Source organism: Gigantopelta aegis, chromosome 8 (genome assembly GCF_016097555.1).
Source record: "Gigantopelta aegis isolate Gae_Host chromosome 8, Gae_host_genome, whole genome shotgun sequence".
NCBI classification, from domain to species: domain Eukaryota; kingdom Metazoa; phylum Mollusca; class Gastropoda; order Neomphalida; family Peltospiridae; genus Gigantopelta; species Gigantopelta aegis.
This window is the reverse complement of record NC_054706.1, coordinates 36,142,525-36,161,225: the sequence shown is the minus strand read 5'-3', so window position 1 is coordinate 36,161,225 and position 18,701 is coordinate 36,142,525. Positions and strand designations below refer to the sequence as shown.

At 38.6% G+C, this 18,701-nt stretch overlaps 1 protein-coding gene across 1 annotated transcript; it reads right to left on the bottom strand.

Annotated features, from left to right (window-relative positions):
• Window positions 1-5: 5 nt before the first annotated feature.
• On the bottom strand, window positions 6-15,147 carry LOC121379973 (protein mono-ADP-ribosyltransferase PARP12-like). Its single transcript, XM_041508678.1, has 6 exons — window positions 13,820-15,147; window positions 11,268-11,448; window positions 8,820-9,028; window positions 8,083-8,179; window positions 2,954-3,078; window positions 6-411 (listed from the first exon to the last, which is right to left on the bottom strand). The coding sequence occupies exons 1-6, from the start codon at window positions 15,145-15,147 to the stop codon at window positions 6-8; spliced, it is 2,346 nt and encodes a 781-aa protein (XP_041364612.1).
• Window positions 15,148-18,701: the final 3,554 nt, after the last annotated feature.

The following is an 18,701-nucleotide window of genomic DNA, read 5'->3' as shown; positions in this document are numbered from 1 at the left end:
GAGTCTTACTCATAGGTGATAAGATACTGCGGATACACCTGGTACAAATCAAAGATTACAAAGATTTTTGGATTTTTTACGTTGTCAACACAGCTGTCAAACAAATCACCATGTGGTTCAGAATCAATTTTTGGTGGTGGGCGTACAAACGATTGGTTACCCTTTGAAAAGTCACCCACCAAAGTTAGAGCGATGAACATCTTTCCACAGTTGACAGTGTAAGAATCGGAGTAACCTGCTTCAGTGGAAAAATAACTTCCTTTTCCGTGTAAGGTGCCTACAGCTTTCCCGCAGAACCGAAAGTCAAAACCTTGGCGACAGATCGCCTCGATGTTGTCAACATGTGTCCCGTGGAACAGCTGGCGTTCAACAACATCCTTCCCCAATTTTCTCTTCATCTGTTCTCGTTTTCTGTAAGATAATAAATAAGTGTAACAGACCGCCGATAGTAGTGGTGTATATAGGTGGTTACAAGTGCCTCTTAACAATGCCAGAAGTAACTACTGAACACTCCCCAAAGTGGTCAGATTAAGCCCACAGCTAAACGCTGATGGGGAATGGCAGGTGTGTGGCATAGATAGCCACAAGAGACAAGCACCTGTCGTGGTTGGAGAGACAAGGACTGGGATGTGGAGGACGACAGCGAAAGAAGTTGAAAGATAGGAGTTGCCATATTAGGAAGAAATGAGATGGAATTCAAAGGAGAGAAAGAAAAGGGGGCAGTGGAGAAAAAATAAAGAAGAAAAAAAAGAAAGTCTAACAGTATAAAGCATTTTTATTAACCGTTACAAAATGTAAGCCAATATGAGTAATCAGTCCCATTTTTTTTTTCTGTCATAAAAATGTGGCTTGTTCCCCCTCACTAGAGATTGTGCCCCCCCCGCCCCCCCTCGCCCACTACAGATATCGTTCCTACGGCCCTGATTACTATGCTGAACTAGAGCTGCAACAAATAGACCATATACCAATCATTTCATACTAGCCATTTCGTACAATAGTTTATGGTCACTTCTTACTATGGTCATTTAATACCAAACATACAATTTAGTTTTTAAGCCCGGTGATCATTCTGATATCTCCAAGAACCTTCAGGTATGAAAACAATACCATACGTGACATCAACCTGTGTGGTGAATGACAAAGGCTGAATTGAAAACAATACAATATGTGTACCAGACAATGCCCATGACGGGCCACTTATTTCGAGGCTTTAGTATAATGCACATATAAAACATTTTTTACAAATTATTACTTCCTCATTAATAATGTTAAATTGTTTTTACAACAACAAAAATCACACACACTGAAAAACATTCAGCTGGTGACAAGTTGGAAGTACGCTAAAACAAGATATCCCATTTAGTAGTGACATCATTGGTCACAAGCACATGATGAATTAATGTTAAACAACACCCCAGCATGTCAGAAACACATGTGCAGAAAAATAAGCAGAGGTGTTTAGACTGTGGGAAGGTAAGTTTCTATAGGGGTTTGGGTCATGCTTCCCCATAAAATACTATTAAAAAAAGAGAAATTTTATTTCAGCAGGTAGTGTGTTTTGACCCATCAAACCTACACCAAAGTTTGATATTTTTGGTGAAAAATATTGTCCCCTGTTAAATTGTATTGTAGGTTAAATCTTTCCCTCCCATTCTCGACTGGAGTCAAGAAGTAGTCGAGAAGTACAAAACTAAAGTAAAAACCCATTATTGACTGTAGTCAAGATGCAACTTGTCTTGGTAAACACAAATGTCAACATTCACAGGAGTTATCTATTTTGATTCTGTGAATACTAGAATATAGTAGAATAATGATCGAACATGTTCAGTGTATTTTCTGAATGAAAGAAAACGATAACGGTTTAAATTTGTGTAAACGTCATTGATGACATAATGTACATATGGGTTGGATTTTCTTGATATTTCTAAAATATTTCTTTTAAAATAAGTCAGACATTATTATTTAATAAAAATTTAAAGGGACAGACCCTAGTTTCAACCTGTGAAAATTAACGTTTAGTTAATCTACAAACCTGGAACACATTTGGATAAAGTTACAATTGAGTGAAACATGAGTGTGTGACTTTGAAATGGTGAAATATGCTCTAAAACTGGACTCCATAACTGTTACTTCTCAGACGCACGTGCTTTTTTAAAAATATGAGAAATGCATTTTGTGATATTAAAAACACCAGGATGACCAAAAACATTTCGAATGTATGGAAATGCATAATCTAAACAATAAAATCTAAGTAAAGTATGATTTCAGTTATCAAAAACGGCTATTAATAGTAAACATTGTGCCTTAGTGTTTAAAAACAAGGGTATGTCCTTTTAAGGTTTTTAAAGGATATATTCACCGACAATAATCGATGATAAAAACGTTTTTAAAAATTGCAGTTTGCATTACTCGTTGTTGAGTGAAAGTGAAAATAAACTTGGTGAAAGCGTCATAAACAATTCAAAAAATATTTTACAAATATTAATTAAGTTCTTTTGTAAATTTTATTAGAGTAATTAGACTCACTAAGATGTCCACCAAAATCAATTTTACATTGAAAAATGTAGATGCAAAATGAAAAATTTCCTATTGTAAACTTGGCTCCATGATAAAAGTTTGTTTTGTTCAACGACACCGCTAAAGCACATTTATTTATTGGATCTCAAACATTTGGTAATTCTGACATATAGTTTTAGAGAGGAAACCCACTACATTTTTTTCATTAGTAGCAAGGGATCTTTTATAGGCACTATCCCACAGACAGGATAGCACATACCTTTGATGGTGAACTGGCTGGTACGAGAAATAGCCCAATGGGCCACTGACAGCGATTGATGCTAGACCGAATGGCATCAGGCGAGAACCATGATGATGTTTTTCTGATTGTAAAGCTGGATGGATAAGAGTTAAATAAAAACATGCAGTATGATCAAAACAAACAGCATGGACTTACAGGCAGAAACTGTTCCACAATTCTCCATTCTCGATTCTCTCCAGTGACTTGACTGATCTCCCCTGGGGCATGGTCGTGTGAAAAAGTTTGTCAATCAACTTGAATTCTTGGCTACTCTGCTTAATCTACAAATAAAAATAACAAATTTTAAAAATAACAAACTTATTTCAATTTCAACATCATTGAGATTGATCAGTCAAAGCCTTTAATATCTTCTCATAGTTTAATACTTGCAATTTTTACATACATAGAAAAATTACGGGAACACAATGATAACATTAACAAAAGAAAGAGAAAATACTTTTGCAGGTGCATATTTATTTCTGCCTACAGAAGAAAACAACAACAGAAGACAAAAATCAGGACTCACAATTAAATAAATTTAGTTTTAGACAATTTTTAAATATGTAGAGTATTTCCTTAAAAATTATTCAAAAATGGCTAATTTAAAGGAAATTTTATTAACCAAAGACTAAATTTTGTAGCTGTTTTGTAGGAAAGTTAGCAATTGGCTAATTTGGCAATGGACAGGGTGAGCCCTGAAAAATTAGAAAAGAATGGAGAAAACTTGGAGTGTTTTTTTTTTTATAGATACATTACCTGTGCTCAAACAAGGGCACCTCCCCCCCCCCCCCCCACCCCCCCACGCAAGTGGTCTGGTCCGAACATCCCAACAGCCAATGGGATGGCTTAAATTCTTCTACTGCATACTACTCTCTAGTTCCGGTTACATGACTGTAACTTCCTTCTTTTTCCCTGAGCGTATCGCACGAAGAACAGGAAGCGGGGAGGCCCGGGCGGGATGAAATCTTGAGGACAGGTAATGTATCTATAAAAGAGAAAACACTCCAAGTTTTCTCCATTTCTTTTCACATTACCTGTCCTCAAACAAGGGCAGCATTCAACAGATGGTGGTGGGTGCCGAGATCCGTAGATGCTTGTGATAACTCCCCAAACCGGAAAGAGGCTGACTAGTGGAAGAATAAGTCCAACCTTGGTAAGCTCTCCTCCTAGGGATGCCCATCACAGACCAATGCAGGTAATGTTAGTAATAACAACCAGAATGGTGGCATCCGTCAGCAGTGACAGTTGCGACTCCTAGAACAAAAGACCAGGAGGCGGCAGCCATATCTCATGCTGGTTCTGGTGCATCCGTCAGAACACTGAACAGAACAAGACCCCCGAGTGTTTTCTGTCTAGTACACCAAAAAGAACTGTTAGTTCAATAACAACAACAAATAACCACATGCAGTGCAGGGTAAAGGTTATCGAGACAAAAGTTCTGGCACCAGTGCGTGAACTGTGCAAAAGAACAAGTCCAAGCAATCCTCACCTGTCGATTCGATGGACATCTCGGTATGCAGCCCAGAGTCAGACAGACATCAACGGCGACGAGGACGGCTTGTATTCAACAGAGTCTGTGCAGCAACAACCGGACCCAGATGATGGAACCCCTCAATGTCTTCTGTGGAGATATCCCTCAGATAATAGTTGGCGAAGATGGAGTCTGTAGCCCAGAAACAACCAGTGATAATGTGCTGAATGGGTGTGTTGCAGTGCAGGGACATCATGGCAGCCAAGGCACGGAGTTCATGCGGATTAGAAGCAGATGGAGCAGGTAAACCCTCCTTCTGATAGGCGGTCAGGATAGAAGACCGGATCCAGGTGGCCACCGTGTTTTTGGTAATATCCCTCAACCGACTCTGGTTACAGGAGAGGAAAAGTCTCTTGCGATGTTGTCGAAAAGATCTGGTCCTCTCGATGTACTGGTGCAGGGCTCCGACAGGGCACAACGCCAAGTCCTCAACGTCCGCTGGACCAACGATAGAGGAGAGGGCCTGCACAACATACGAACGAGGCGCTTGGTCTGGTAACTGATTCTTTGCAACAAAGTTCATGAGTAACCCCAAGTTGACTGCACGCCGATCTCGGTGAAAACGTACCAATTCTACATCAAGAGCATGGAGTTCTGAGACACGGGCAGCCGTGGCAAAACCGAGTAAAATCACCGTCTTCCGCGTCAAGTCTTGCAGGGAAGAGGATTCGATCGGCTCATACGGTTCACCAGATTCCAGATTCAGGTCCCATCTTGGTGGCCGAAACCGGTGTACTTGATCATCAAGGCGAAACCCTTTGATCATCTTATGGATCTCAGGTATACCCGATAACTTCGTTCCAGTAGCGACATCACGAACAGTGGCGATGACCGAAACATACCCAGCGATGGTAGACCCTTTCAATCGTAAAGCGGTCCGCAGATACAGCAAAAAATCAGCAAGACGAGGTATCTGGATCGTCTGAGGTTTGAGTTTTTGCCAGACACACCATCGGTGAAAGCAAAGCCATCTGACGTTGTAAGCCGCAGTAGTAGATGATCTGTGTGCTTTCAAAATGGCCGCCGTAGACTGCGAAGAAAAACCTTTCTTCCTCAAACTCTTGGAGATAAAGTCCATGCGTGCAGTTGGAACAACTGCAGACGTGGGTGGTATAGTCTTGACGTGGGATGCAGCAACAGTCTGGCAGCGGTAAAGGATGTGGATCGGCAAGACGTATTAGATCTGGATACCACATCCTGGATGGCCACATCGGAGCAATGAGCAACAGGTGACAATGGTACAGCTGAAACCTCTGAAGCACCCTTGTTCCCAGCTGATGGCCAAGGCATCAAGATCCAGAGCTTCGGGATCTGGCACCGGAGACACGTAAACCCTCAGCTGATGGTTGAATCGTGTGGCGAAGAGATCGATGTTTGGCGTCCAAAGTCTGTCGCACACCCATCGAAATGCTTCGGGATGGAGCATCCATTCCGTTGGCTGTGGAGACGACGGCCGAGACAGTGTGTCGGCTAGTACATTGGAAACCCCTGGAATATGGCGAGCCCGAAGTTGCAGCGGAATCTCGTCGACCAACTGCAGCAGACTGCTGGAGTGGGTTCCGCCCTGACGGTTGATATAAGCCGCTGCAGTGGTACTGTCTGTGGCCACCATGAGAGAGGCCCCTGTCAACATCTGTCGCCAATGAAGGATAGCATAGTAGACTGCCAACAACTCTAGCAGGTTGATGTGGAGTCCGAGTTCGCCTGGAGACCACAGCCCTGAAGTAGTCTGGTTGCTGAGATGGGCTCCCCAACCTTCTAGTGACGCGTCGACGAACAGGTGATGAGTGGCTAGGAAGGGCCGCATTGAGACACCGCCTAAGACGTTCAATCGGAGCTGCCACCACTGCAGGCTGGAGCGTAGATTGTCTGGGAGCGAGATGGTCAAGTCCGGATTGTCTTGGAGCACTCGAGCACAGGCTAATCGATCTGCCGAAATGGAAGCCGCCGGTGAACCGGACCGTGGACGGTCCCGTCGAGAACCCTCAGAGACTCTGGAAGTCACATCAATCGAAGGTCGGCACTGACGATCCATGGAACCCGTAGGGAGCCGTGCAGGTCGTGGGGAACGGCTACGGTTCCGGCTCCGATGCGCCGAAGATGACTTCCCCACCGAAGACCGGTAAGCCTTGGAGTCCGTGGAACGTCTAACTGCATGAGCCGGCTTGTCAGAGGGCTGCGTAGGAACCGCAGGCCTGTCATCCGAAGTCTTAGGTATTGGTAAAGCTGAAGAAGCCGCACCCCCTGAAGAGGGGACTTGCACTGGACCTGACTCCGAAACTGCCGGTTTGGGTAAGGTCGCCATTGACGCCATTGTTTCTTTCAGCCAGGTCGGTAGAATTGAACGTAACACTTCCGCTAAGGAGTCAGCAATTGAAGGCGAAGATTCCACTTTCTTGGTTCTCGCTGACACCACCTTCAGGTAAGCCGTGAACTCGACATCAGACAACCCCGAACACAGGTAGCATCTTGAAGTGAGGCCACACGGAACACGACAACCCGGACATAAATCATGAGGGTCGCCGCCGGCAGTAAATTTCTTGCAGCGTAAACAAGCTCAAACTAGTCGCTGAACATTATCAGACATGATAATAATAATTTTTCAATCTGTGAAAAGAAAGAAAAACCATCATAACACAAACATAAAGCCGGTAAATAAAGACGCCATTTTGCAAATGGCGTCCGACACGACAACCGGCGATATAACAACATTTCATGTAAATAAATGCTTGGAAAGTCCAGCGAAATACGCGAAAGACATACGAAAGCTAACGAAAACGAAGGTGAAAAACATTTCACCCAAACCCAGACCCTTTAGCGAAGAGAAAAAGAAGGAAGTTACAGTCATGTGACCGGAACCAGAGAGCAGTATGCAGTAGAGGAATTTAGGCCATCCCATTGGCTGTTGGGATGTTCGGACCAGACCACTTGCGTGGGGGGGAGGTGCCCTTGTTTGAGGACAGGTAATGTGAAAAGAAATGTTTCGATTGTGAACATTTAATATATTAAGCATATTGATATTTAATAACACATGATATAAGAACAAAATAAATCACAACATAGCGACTGCTAAATTCAGACTTTTGAAAACTGCCAGAATGACTGTTTTGTTCGTGTGTCAGTTGTGCAAGTCAAGCTTTTCATTCGTGTATTAAATTTAAGATATTATTTTAATGATCATGATGGGTAATGCAAAAACACAATGTTACCCGAATTTGCTTTTGCGTAACCTATAAATGGTTGACACCGGTTTTTAATTCTCATAGTCCTGTAACTTGGCACCCATTGTGTCATAATGTGGTGAGATGATGTTAAAACAATATATTTACAAAGTGTTGAGCATATCTTATTCACTGCACTTAAAGGGACATTCCTGAGATTGCTGCAATTTTTAAGATGTTATTAACTAACAGAGACTTTTTAACGATTCTCATTACATATCAAATATATTTTTCTGCATAAAATATTAGTGGCTGTATATTAAACGTGTTTCTGATCGTTCTAATATTTGTAGTAGGTTAAATTTCATTTTATTTCTTCAAATATATTTTTTCAAACATACGAAATTATTTGAAGACAAAATCCAGTTTGGGCTTCTTACAAATATTAAGATGACCAGAAACACATTGAATATACACACACTAATATTCTAAACAAGAAAATATATTTGATATGTAAGTTTAATCGTAGAACTACTTTAGTAGTCGGAAACATCTTACAATGCAGCAAACTCAAGAATGTCCCTTTAACATACCACTGTTTTTCGGTAATGTCCATAGACATCTTCTCCTGACACATTCCATTCTTTTGGTACGAAAGATTTCGAAATGTCAGCAGAGGCCTCACTACTTCTGCAAGAAAGATTTATCAGAATGAGTTTATCTGATCAAATCAAAACATTTAATTCAGCACCTTGTGGCCGTCGCAAAAACAAAGTAAGATATTTAGCAACAAGATTTATTTCTATAATTCACCCATAACATCCAAGCCATAAACCTTTTTGATATTTTGTAAAACCGTTGTAGGCTATAACGTGTATCGTAGTGATGTCATAGTCATATATAGCCTACTGATGGTTTTATGATAGTAGCACTAAGATAGCTTTAAAAATCTTTAGTCTGGATAATAATTTATGTCTTCTCGATATCTTCTACATTTGGATACACATATTTTCAAAATCTTCTATGTAAGAACAATACTAAGATCTGATAAATGTTTTACCTCTTTTTGATATCTTCTACATGATAACGATACAGATATCTGATCTATAATTTACCTCTTTTTGATGTCATCTACATTATAACAATACTATCTGATCTATAATTTACCTCTTTTTGATATCTTCTACATGATAACGATACAGATATCTGATCTACAATTTACCTCTTTTTGATATCTTCTACCTGAGAACAATACTAACATCTGATCTATAATTTACGTTTTAAATATCTTTTACATAATAACAATACTAATATCTGATCTATAATTTACCTCTTTCTGATATCTTCTGGATGGAAGAATGTGGGTCTGCGTCGAACATCACGCATTGTTTGTGTTCTTTTATTCATTTGTTGCATGTCGGTAAAATACAGAATGTACTGATGTCGGCCATTTCCAAACTTGATGGATCCATCTGGGTTCTCCAGATACCGCTCCTCCACCATGTCGCTGTCGAGCTCTGACCTCCGACCCCGTCGGTCCTTCAATAAGGTCAAAGTCAGGTTATTTACAACATTATTAACTTACGTCATAGTGATTCATTTTAAACAGGGTAGGGCAGGGACAGATAGCAACAGACAAAGAAAAAACCCAGTCTCCATAATAATGGGTTTTTTTTAAAATTAATTTTAGCCAGTGCACCACGACTCGTAAATCAAATGCTGTGGTATGTGGTATCCTGTCTGTGGGGTAAAAGATCCCTCGCTACTAACAGAAAAATGTAGTAGATTTCCTCTGTTAAAAGTTTGTTTTGTTTAACGACACCACTAGAGCACACTGATTAATTAATCATCGGCTATTGGATGTCAAACATTTGGTAATTAGATTACCTGTCATTCAGATGTACACTATTGCATACAAGACACACAATCTACTTAGCTTGCAATGTCTTTATTTGTCAGCTTTATTTTGTAATATTTGGATTTTATGTCCTGCAACTGTGGCAGAATAAAAGGCTCATGTCCTTCAACTGTTAAAGGTCCAAGAAAGATGAAACGACTTTCTAAGCACTCCATTTCGACAGTCTGGGAGGACCTTGTCCATGGCCATTTAAATGTTGATGTCACTTTACACTCATGAAGGAATTTCATACAAATATGATCACCTTCAAGCATTTTACACTTGCATTGTGTATTGGTTATTCGTCCAGTGTAATAACCCTCATCATAGTAAACAGTGTTCTGAAAAAACTTCAGATTCTGTAGTAATATGAACTGACCTGCATTAAGCAGCCACCTGTATTAAGCAACCACCTGTGTTAAAAGGCCAATTTGATACATGTCCTCCTTATAGGTGAATGTTTAACACAGTTTGACTGTATATATAAAATTATCACTGCACAACTTTCCAAGTGTGACAGAATAATAAACAAAGCTGACATCTCTCAGTCAAACCCTACTAATACCTGCAGATTGTCAACAAATGTCTCAGACTTCCTGGTCACTTCCATACAAGTCACATGTACATAGCAACACCCAGACATGTCAATATCAAATCTGCTCAACTTTAATATGTTGTAAAATGTCCTTTCCGGAACTTGAACATTGTGACATAAAATTACCACTGCATCAGTTATTATAAATGAATTTAAATCATACATATAAGCATGTTTTACTTTTTAGTTTAGACATACAGTAATTCTCAATAATGCATCATATCTCACAACCCTTTTACGAAAAATCAATCAAACAAACTTCATATATATTATGAAATTGGTATAGAATTGTATTTTGTATCCATTCGAGTAAATATATTGATAATGTAATAAAAGCACTTTGCAAAAAGATGTTTAAATATACATGTTAAAATTATGTTTAGGAGGGGACATTTTGTTTAACATGCAAAATCTTGTGTATTTACAGAACTACAATTCACACAAACACAATAATTATACAAATCAGTTTTTGCAGGCTACTATGCATGTACTATATGATTAAAGTTTTGTAACCTGCCTGTATATATTTATTTGACCTATGTTTAGGAGGGGACATTTTTTAACAGAAATTTTTAGGCTCTATGTTACAATAAATATCTCAAAGTAAATAACAAAGTTACATTGATTTTTGTTCTTGACACAACTGTAGGTGTCTATTGTGATTATAGTAATACAAAAATAATTCTTGTAAAATGTTATTTGAATTATTTATAGGTCAATGTTCATGACAGGACATCTTCAAAAAATGTTTAATGGAAAACAGGGTTAGTTTTTTAAAATACTGTAAATTTATAACACAACATCCAGTTTTGATATGGTTGGTAAAAATGTTTTTACCAGTCTGTTATTTAAATAAATAAAAATAAAAGTATCTATTTCACATCACATTATTATTAAAATAGTGATAGAATAATGCAAAAATGCAAATGAGACTCGTAAATGTGTTATTTTGATATATAAATATTCACTACTTGATGAAAAATAAAGTTATTTCAATACAATTTGGTTTGTAGGTTGCTATACCATTCATTCAGGTACCTATACAATTTCAGCAGAACAGAGCTTTAAATTTTAAAGTTATGAAAATTTTATTCCAATCATTGAGCAGTGCAACCTTTCCTGTGAAACTGCCCATAAAAGATCCCTTGCTGCTAATCGAAAAGAGTAGCCCATGAAGTGGTGATAGCAGATATGGTCCTTAACCATTTGTCTGATGCCATATAACTGTAAATAAAATGTGTTGAGTGCATTGTTAAATAAAACATGTTTTTCTTTCTTTCACTTACTGGGTCTCCATATTCTTTCCAAATTCCATTTTCATCCTGCCAGTACCAGTGCCAAATAGTCGTCCACTCCTGAATATTCGGAGGAGAGTTCTTTGACGAGATTGTCGTCAGTCGCTGAACACTGCTGATGTTTCCTCCACTGACACTCATCGTATCAAAGCCAACCCTGACAACCTTTTTACTGAAAAAACAAAAGACGTCTACTTGAACAGTAAAACATTACACCACAGACTGCTGTGTTCAATATATCATACAAGGCTTCTAGATTATGGTATCCTCACTCCCATGGCTAGTGATATTCAATGCTGGGTTAGTAAACAACTACTATTGCCATGCCCGATGACTAGTGAAACAAATGTTGTCAAATGTTGCATTTTAGTCTATTTTGTAAATTTACATTCATATTTAAATTCATATTTATATAATTAAATTTTCTTTGCGTCTATACACTTTACGGCAATCTGATTGGTCCACAGGTGCTTACTTTTTTTTCATTCATATCTCGATGAACCCCCCAAAATTAAGCCACGCCTACTACCCCCCCCCCCCCCCCCCCCCCCCAACTGACTCGCACTACTTTTGTGCAACAAACCAGATTATTCTGGCAATCATATTTAGATATTTTGAAGAAAATACACGTGAAAGCTACAAAAAATGTATACGATAAATTAATGGAAAATTCTATAGCAGAGTAGACATATGGATCTATACGCATTGATTAAAAAAAACCCCAAAACAAACCACAACAAAAAAACCTCTTCGCTAATCATGACATGAGACTCTGTCGTTGGCCAAAGAAATCATGTAGGAAACTTCACGCCTGTAACTTACTTGTAAGCGATGTTCAACAGCTGTTGGCGAAAATTAAACGTTTCCACCGACAGCATAAATGTTAGACACGTTCCCTTCATTCGTTTTCATAAAATATAAACTAAACACGAATAGGACAATATAACTAAATGATCCGTAATAATGCACAGCAACTAGAGGAAATGACATCATTTACAAAAAATCACCTGATTCAAATAATAGTGAATGAACGTTCGCATTCTTACGCGACATAAGTATCAATGAAGTTTACACAAACAATACTACAGGTGTATTTTAAGCTAAACAAAATAAATTCAGTTATGTATTGTTAAAGTATGCATATAAATTTAATTATAAGATTTGACCGCAATTATTTTTTGGTTCATGCAAGTATGAACCGAAAAAACAATGTGTACACATTTGTATGACCTACTACGCGGGATCATACAGTGTGCACATCGTTTTTTTCGGTTCATACTTGCATGAACCAAAAAATAATTGCAGTCAATTCTTAAATGAATATCCTGCCCCCCCCCCCCCCCCCCCCCCACACACACTTAGTGTTTTTACGCTCTATCTCCGTCTTTAGGTGACACATCCAATTATTACTATTAGTAAAATTGTATTTACTTGAAGTAAATTAGGGCTAGTGGATTTTAAATAATGGCTAGTAATTTTTTTTAAATTACTGATCCCATGGCTAGTGGATTTTATAAACATTCTAGAAGGCTTGATTATAAGATTTTAATACATTTGAAATATTAATATTACTTACAGTTGGGAGGGGGGGGGGGGGGGGTGGGTGGGTTGGTCATAATGTTTGTGGTAACAGTTTTTAATCTATGTTAGTGGAAATAAGTGATTTTATGACCCGACATCCATAATTATGTACCAGGGCTGCAAATATTCACAGTTATTAAACACAGGTTATAGTACATTATTTTTGTTTTTATGTCTTGGGTGTCTGGACATTTCTAATAAGGGATTTCACTTAACTCCATTGACTAAAAGACTTTTAATTTCCCCAGTTTTAAGCCCATAAATGAGCTTAAAAATGAAGGGATTTAAGTAGGCCTATGTGCAGCACTAGTAATCCCTCATTTCAGACCATAGGATTTCAAATTTCATGCAGTGTGTGATTTTGAGGGGAGTCTGAGGCTCGTAAAAAAAATCATATAGGACTCTTTAGTTTGGCTAGCATACAAGCCTGCAGTTCTCGTAAAAATTATTTGTACAAATTACATTGATTCTTCTTTGAAATGACAGTCAACATATATCTTAAAACCCTAGGAAACCACAGTCTTGAATAGTGATCTTTTCAATGGTTTCATGCAAAACATTTAGTGTATCTTCTGTTCTACTGGAGATGCACAGCAGGGCTCGCTGGTTTGGTGGCTGGCTCTCAAGATTTGCAAATAGGGCGACCTTATGACACTTAATTTTTTTAAACCAAAATCGCACACTGTTATGGCAAACACTTTTTTGGTTCCGTGCCTTGTGATCTGAAAACTGTTTTATTTAAATAATTATATATATATTAGTTTCGTTGAAATAGTCGTACTCGATATAATAATCGTGGGAAACAAAATTTTGGTTCCGTGATTTTACCAACACATGGGTTACCAAGCACCATGCTTATTTCGATGCCTGCTAATGACATTACAAATAACAAAACTACAGTATATCTACCTTAAGAAAAATTAACTAGCAACAAAGAACAGTAGTACATAGCATTACCATACCCCATTTTTAAATAACACTCTGCTTCTTCAACGTGACTAAAGCTTTTCTCCAAAGTTATGTTTTTTTCTTTGTCAAAATCTGTCCAATCTAAATCAGTATTTCTCTTCCATTGCCACTGGTAAATTGTTGACTTGTGATGGTATCGACATTTTCCTCCAAAAAGACATTTTCCTCGCAGATAATGAATACAGATTTTTAAAGTTGACTCCTTTGAAACTGATCTAAATGTTGGTTTTGAAGGCAAGACCATTGCCAGAGGGCTTTGTTTTGTTCTAGACCGTGGAACAGGCACGACTGGGACTGCTGAAGGTGGTCGACGCAGAGTTGGCACATATGCCTCTTGTTCCCTGTCCGAGTCAGATGAAAAGTCATCTGGTTGAGGAGACTGTATCCGGTACCGCTCCACTGATCCGATATGACCTTCGAAAGATGTCCTATCTCTTTCTCGCTGTCTGCCCGCTGATCTACCGCGTTGTCTTTGTGGTGGTGGGTCAAAGACGGACATCCTAGGTGGGTCAGCTAAATTATTCACTGATCGACTCCTGTAGGACAAACCTGAAGGTTGCGATGATCCGATGTTTGTAGATGTGTTATTTTTATAGAAGTTTTGAAGATCTTCCAGTATTACTTCAGGGTGTCGGTCCACATCAAAACCGTAGTCCTCAAGGATGTCCATAACAGATGTTTCTTCCACGGAATGGTTTTTTCTACAGCCGGACCCAAACTTGCAGGTTCCTTCAAGAAAATGTCGACAGATGTGCAGGTTTCTACATTTCTTTTTAGAGCAGGTATTTGATGTGTTGTAAAAGTTACATGTATCGGGCATTGTGGTTGCATTTCTGCATTCATTCCGACACAGCAGATCTCTCAAAACATTTTCTTCGATAGACCTTGGATTGAGCATATGTGACATGAAAACGTTAAAATTATGCTGAGATGTAAAGTCATGACCGAATGCACATCTAGGATCAAAGTGACAGCGACCAGACAGAAGAAAGAACTGGCAAATGTGTAGTCGGCCACATTCACCATTCTGACTATGGCAACTTCTTTGTTTCTTGCAATGTTCGACACAGGTCTCAATGTCCGATATCACACACACGTCAGACACTTTTTTTCTTCTGTGACGTACTGTATTTATGACGAAATTACGTGGGAACTTTTTCAAGAAAATTAGAAGTGACTGGATATCAGGAATTTGTACACCTTGGTTACGGTAAAGTTGGTTCTTTGTAAGGTCCTGGTGTAACTGGTCAATCTTTAGCTGCCCCCCTTGCTTCAGTAGAACCATATTAATCAACCTTGCCAGATTTTCGTTTCCAGCCATTATGAAAGAAGGTGTATCCTTGTTCTTTAGATATCAATTGTGTATCCGGGTCCAACTGTTTTACCCCCAAGATACCCAAAAACACCACCAAGATACCCCAAGACTCCATAAATATTTTTAAAAATGAATTATAATGTACTATTTTATAAAATATTTAGTGGAAAATGACGTAAACGAATTAATTTTAAGCCTTAATGACAGCTGATTGCTAAGGGAGATAATCGACTATTTACCCCAAGACACCTCAATCTCTCTGTGTATATGTATATATATATATAATAGACACACACACACACACACACACACACACACACACACACACACACACACACACACACACGAAAACGTGTACTTCTTTTAAAAATAAAAGTTATATACATTTTAAAGCCTTGGGGTATATGGGGTATTGTGTATGTTTTGGGGTAGTTCATAAAAATAAACTCGAATGTAAATGCACATTCGAGTTTATTTTTATGAAACTAGTTTTGGGGGTAAATGGGCGGTCATTAAGGCTTAAAATTAATTATTTTACTTCATTTTCCACTAAATATTTTATAAAATAGTACATTTTAATTGATTTAAAAATATATTTATGGCGTCTTGGGGTATCTTGGTGGTGTTTTCGGGTATCTTGGGGTAAATAGTCAGACCGATTTACAACACACCAAAAGCGAAAGTCGCGAAAAAACCCTATTCTCTTTTGCAATTTCCGCCGTTATTAAATTAGCCCCATATGTGTCTGTGATTAGTTTTCCTTCAGCATCTTTAGATGTTCTCACCTTTGCAAAATTAAAAAAAAAAAATCGGATTGTGAATTGTATCAATAATTGTTATTTTGATATATCACGGAAAGACAATTGTTTTATCTATGAACCATTTATTTTTGTATTGTTTAAATATGTAAATCTCATTATTACAAATTACGCCGGAATAGGGCGCTTTACTGTGTTAAATGTTTGCATGCGGTGAGCGATGGAACTACATAACTGACATCATTGGGGAAAACGTGTGAACTGAAAAAAACTAAAAAACTAAACCTGTAATGATGTTTGGGACCACTCAAATTTGTTTGTCCACAGCAGTTAAGGTAAAATAAATAAATAAATAATAACAATAATAAAATCATAATGGTTAACCTTTTGATAGAATTTTTATTTTTTATTACCGAAAACAATATTCTAAAACGTTTAAGATTAGTAAATATCTACATTTTCCGTAACCAGCCATGTTTTGCCCATCAGCCATGCTGTCTATAGATTGATTTAGTCTGATTATTTTACTATCTGGGAAAGCACGGATACGCATTTCTACTCGATTTATAATCGTTATTGAATGTATATACGTCCAGCTATAAACACCTACATTATACATTCCCGCCCTGACATAGAGCTTTCATGGGGTGGGGTAGGGGGTGGGAGCCATTTTTAATTTAATTTTTTTTTAAAGCGTCACGTAACGCTGTTTAATACAAGCCCCTAGGAACGGGAGGGTGTGTGTGTGTGTTTCTGTGCCCCCTCCCACTCGAGTGTCCTACTCATATATAAATAAAGGTAAAAATGTATCTTATGGCGCCCCCCACCCCTCACCCACCTGCCACCAATAGATGATGTGCCCCCTCTAGAGATTGTGCCTTCCATTCCAGATATCGTTCGTAGTGACATGAAACAGGGGGATTCTTACTGAACTCACAATAGGGAAAGGTTGAGTGCACTGTGATGAACATCCATAGGTGCAACCATAAACCAAGTTTCATTGACTTAGGATTTATAGTTTATGATAAACTGATTTCTTACACACCCCTTGGTGACAACATCATTATTTTTGTTAACTCATATACATTTGTTAACAATTTCAAGATATACGACAGCTGCTCCTGGGTGATGACCAGGTCACCAATGCCATACCATCCAATGAAAAAAACAGCACGGTCGAAATTGATTACACTGTGACGTATAGTTAACCTGACAATCATTTGTCTGTGACGCGTAAGTGGAAGGGCTGTAAATAAATTTTAGTCAAAAAAGATGTTATTTTTTTTATTAAATATGCAAATCCTCATTATTACAAATTACGCCGTAATCCCATCATTAGAATAGGCGATATACACAAGTGCATAGGACGCTTTACTGTGTTGAAAGTTTGCATGCAGTGAGCGATGGAACTACATAACTGACATCATTAGGGAAAACGTGTGAACTGAAAACTAACCCTGTAGTGATGTTTGAGACCACTCAATATTGTTTGTCCACAGAAGTTTAGGTAAAATAAATAAATAATAATAATAATAAAATCATAATGGCAAAGCAAAGAAGTCTGCCTGGCAAACATGGGACGTGTGTGACGAGGTCTCAAGCACATTTGCAAAACTCAGTCAATGCCCCTCTGCTGTGGAGGATAGTGATCTGCAAGCTCTGGAGAGATTTGTGGTGCTAATATATGACAGGTCCAGCGATGTAACAACTGTAAATGAGGCAAGGCTTAATCTCTTTGCCAGAAAGCAAAGACCATATGACTCGATACCACCAACTCAAGCAGCACTCAAAGAGCATGCCAAACGTGCTTCTTATGAGGCCGGACACGTGTGGGGACAGGCATTGATGCGACAGCCAGAAACGACCAGCCATTCCGACTGGGGATGGATCAAACAGGGCGAGGAGTGGAAAATCTTCTGGACTCCTCTTGCACATATTGCGAAGAATTGTCAGGAGTTGGCCAAATGTGGGTGCACCAAGGCATGTACTGGAAGGTGCAAGTGCTACAGCTATGGACTCAGTTGCACAGGTCTATGTAGTTGCCACTGCCAGGCCTAGATGGGCACAATATGGGCAATATATGACGGATATCAGGAATGACACTTTACTGCATCTCATGCATGAAAAAAAGAGGTTTCATTGCATTACAAAGAGACAAATTTCGAAGAAGTACACTTCCTGACGATTGTGGTACGTTGTTTAAGGATCAAATAATCATTATACATTCTTCTTGATGGCACCGTTGGCTTCAGCATAGTCTAAAACATACGAAACGACACCAAAACGTCCTTAATCGGACAACCCAATCAATTTCTATGAGAAAAGGTATAATTTAAAGATACAAATGGCCGCCATCTTGGAAAATGGCCGCCATCTTGGAAAATGGCCGCCATTTTGAAATTTCAAGTGGCTAGGACCATTCTCTTGTCAAGTGACCCATGGACACTGCTCATGACAATTTTCATGCTTGTATCACCAACTGAACGATTCTGTCCAAAAATCACTCTTATCCGCTCTACTAAACCTGTAATGTTGTTTGGGACCACTCAGTATTGTTTGTCCACAGCAGTTAAGGTAAAAAAAAATTAATAATAACAATAATAAAATCATAATGTTTAACCTTTTGATAGAAAAATGTTGTTTCTTATACCGAAAACAATATTCTAAAACGTTTCAGATTAGTAAATATCTACATTTTCCGTAAGAACCAGCCATGTTTTGCCCATCAGCCATGCTGCCCATAGATTGATTTAGTCGCCCCCCCCCCCCCCCCCGAAAAAGTAATTTAATTTTACTACCCAG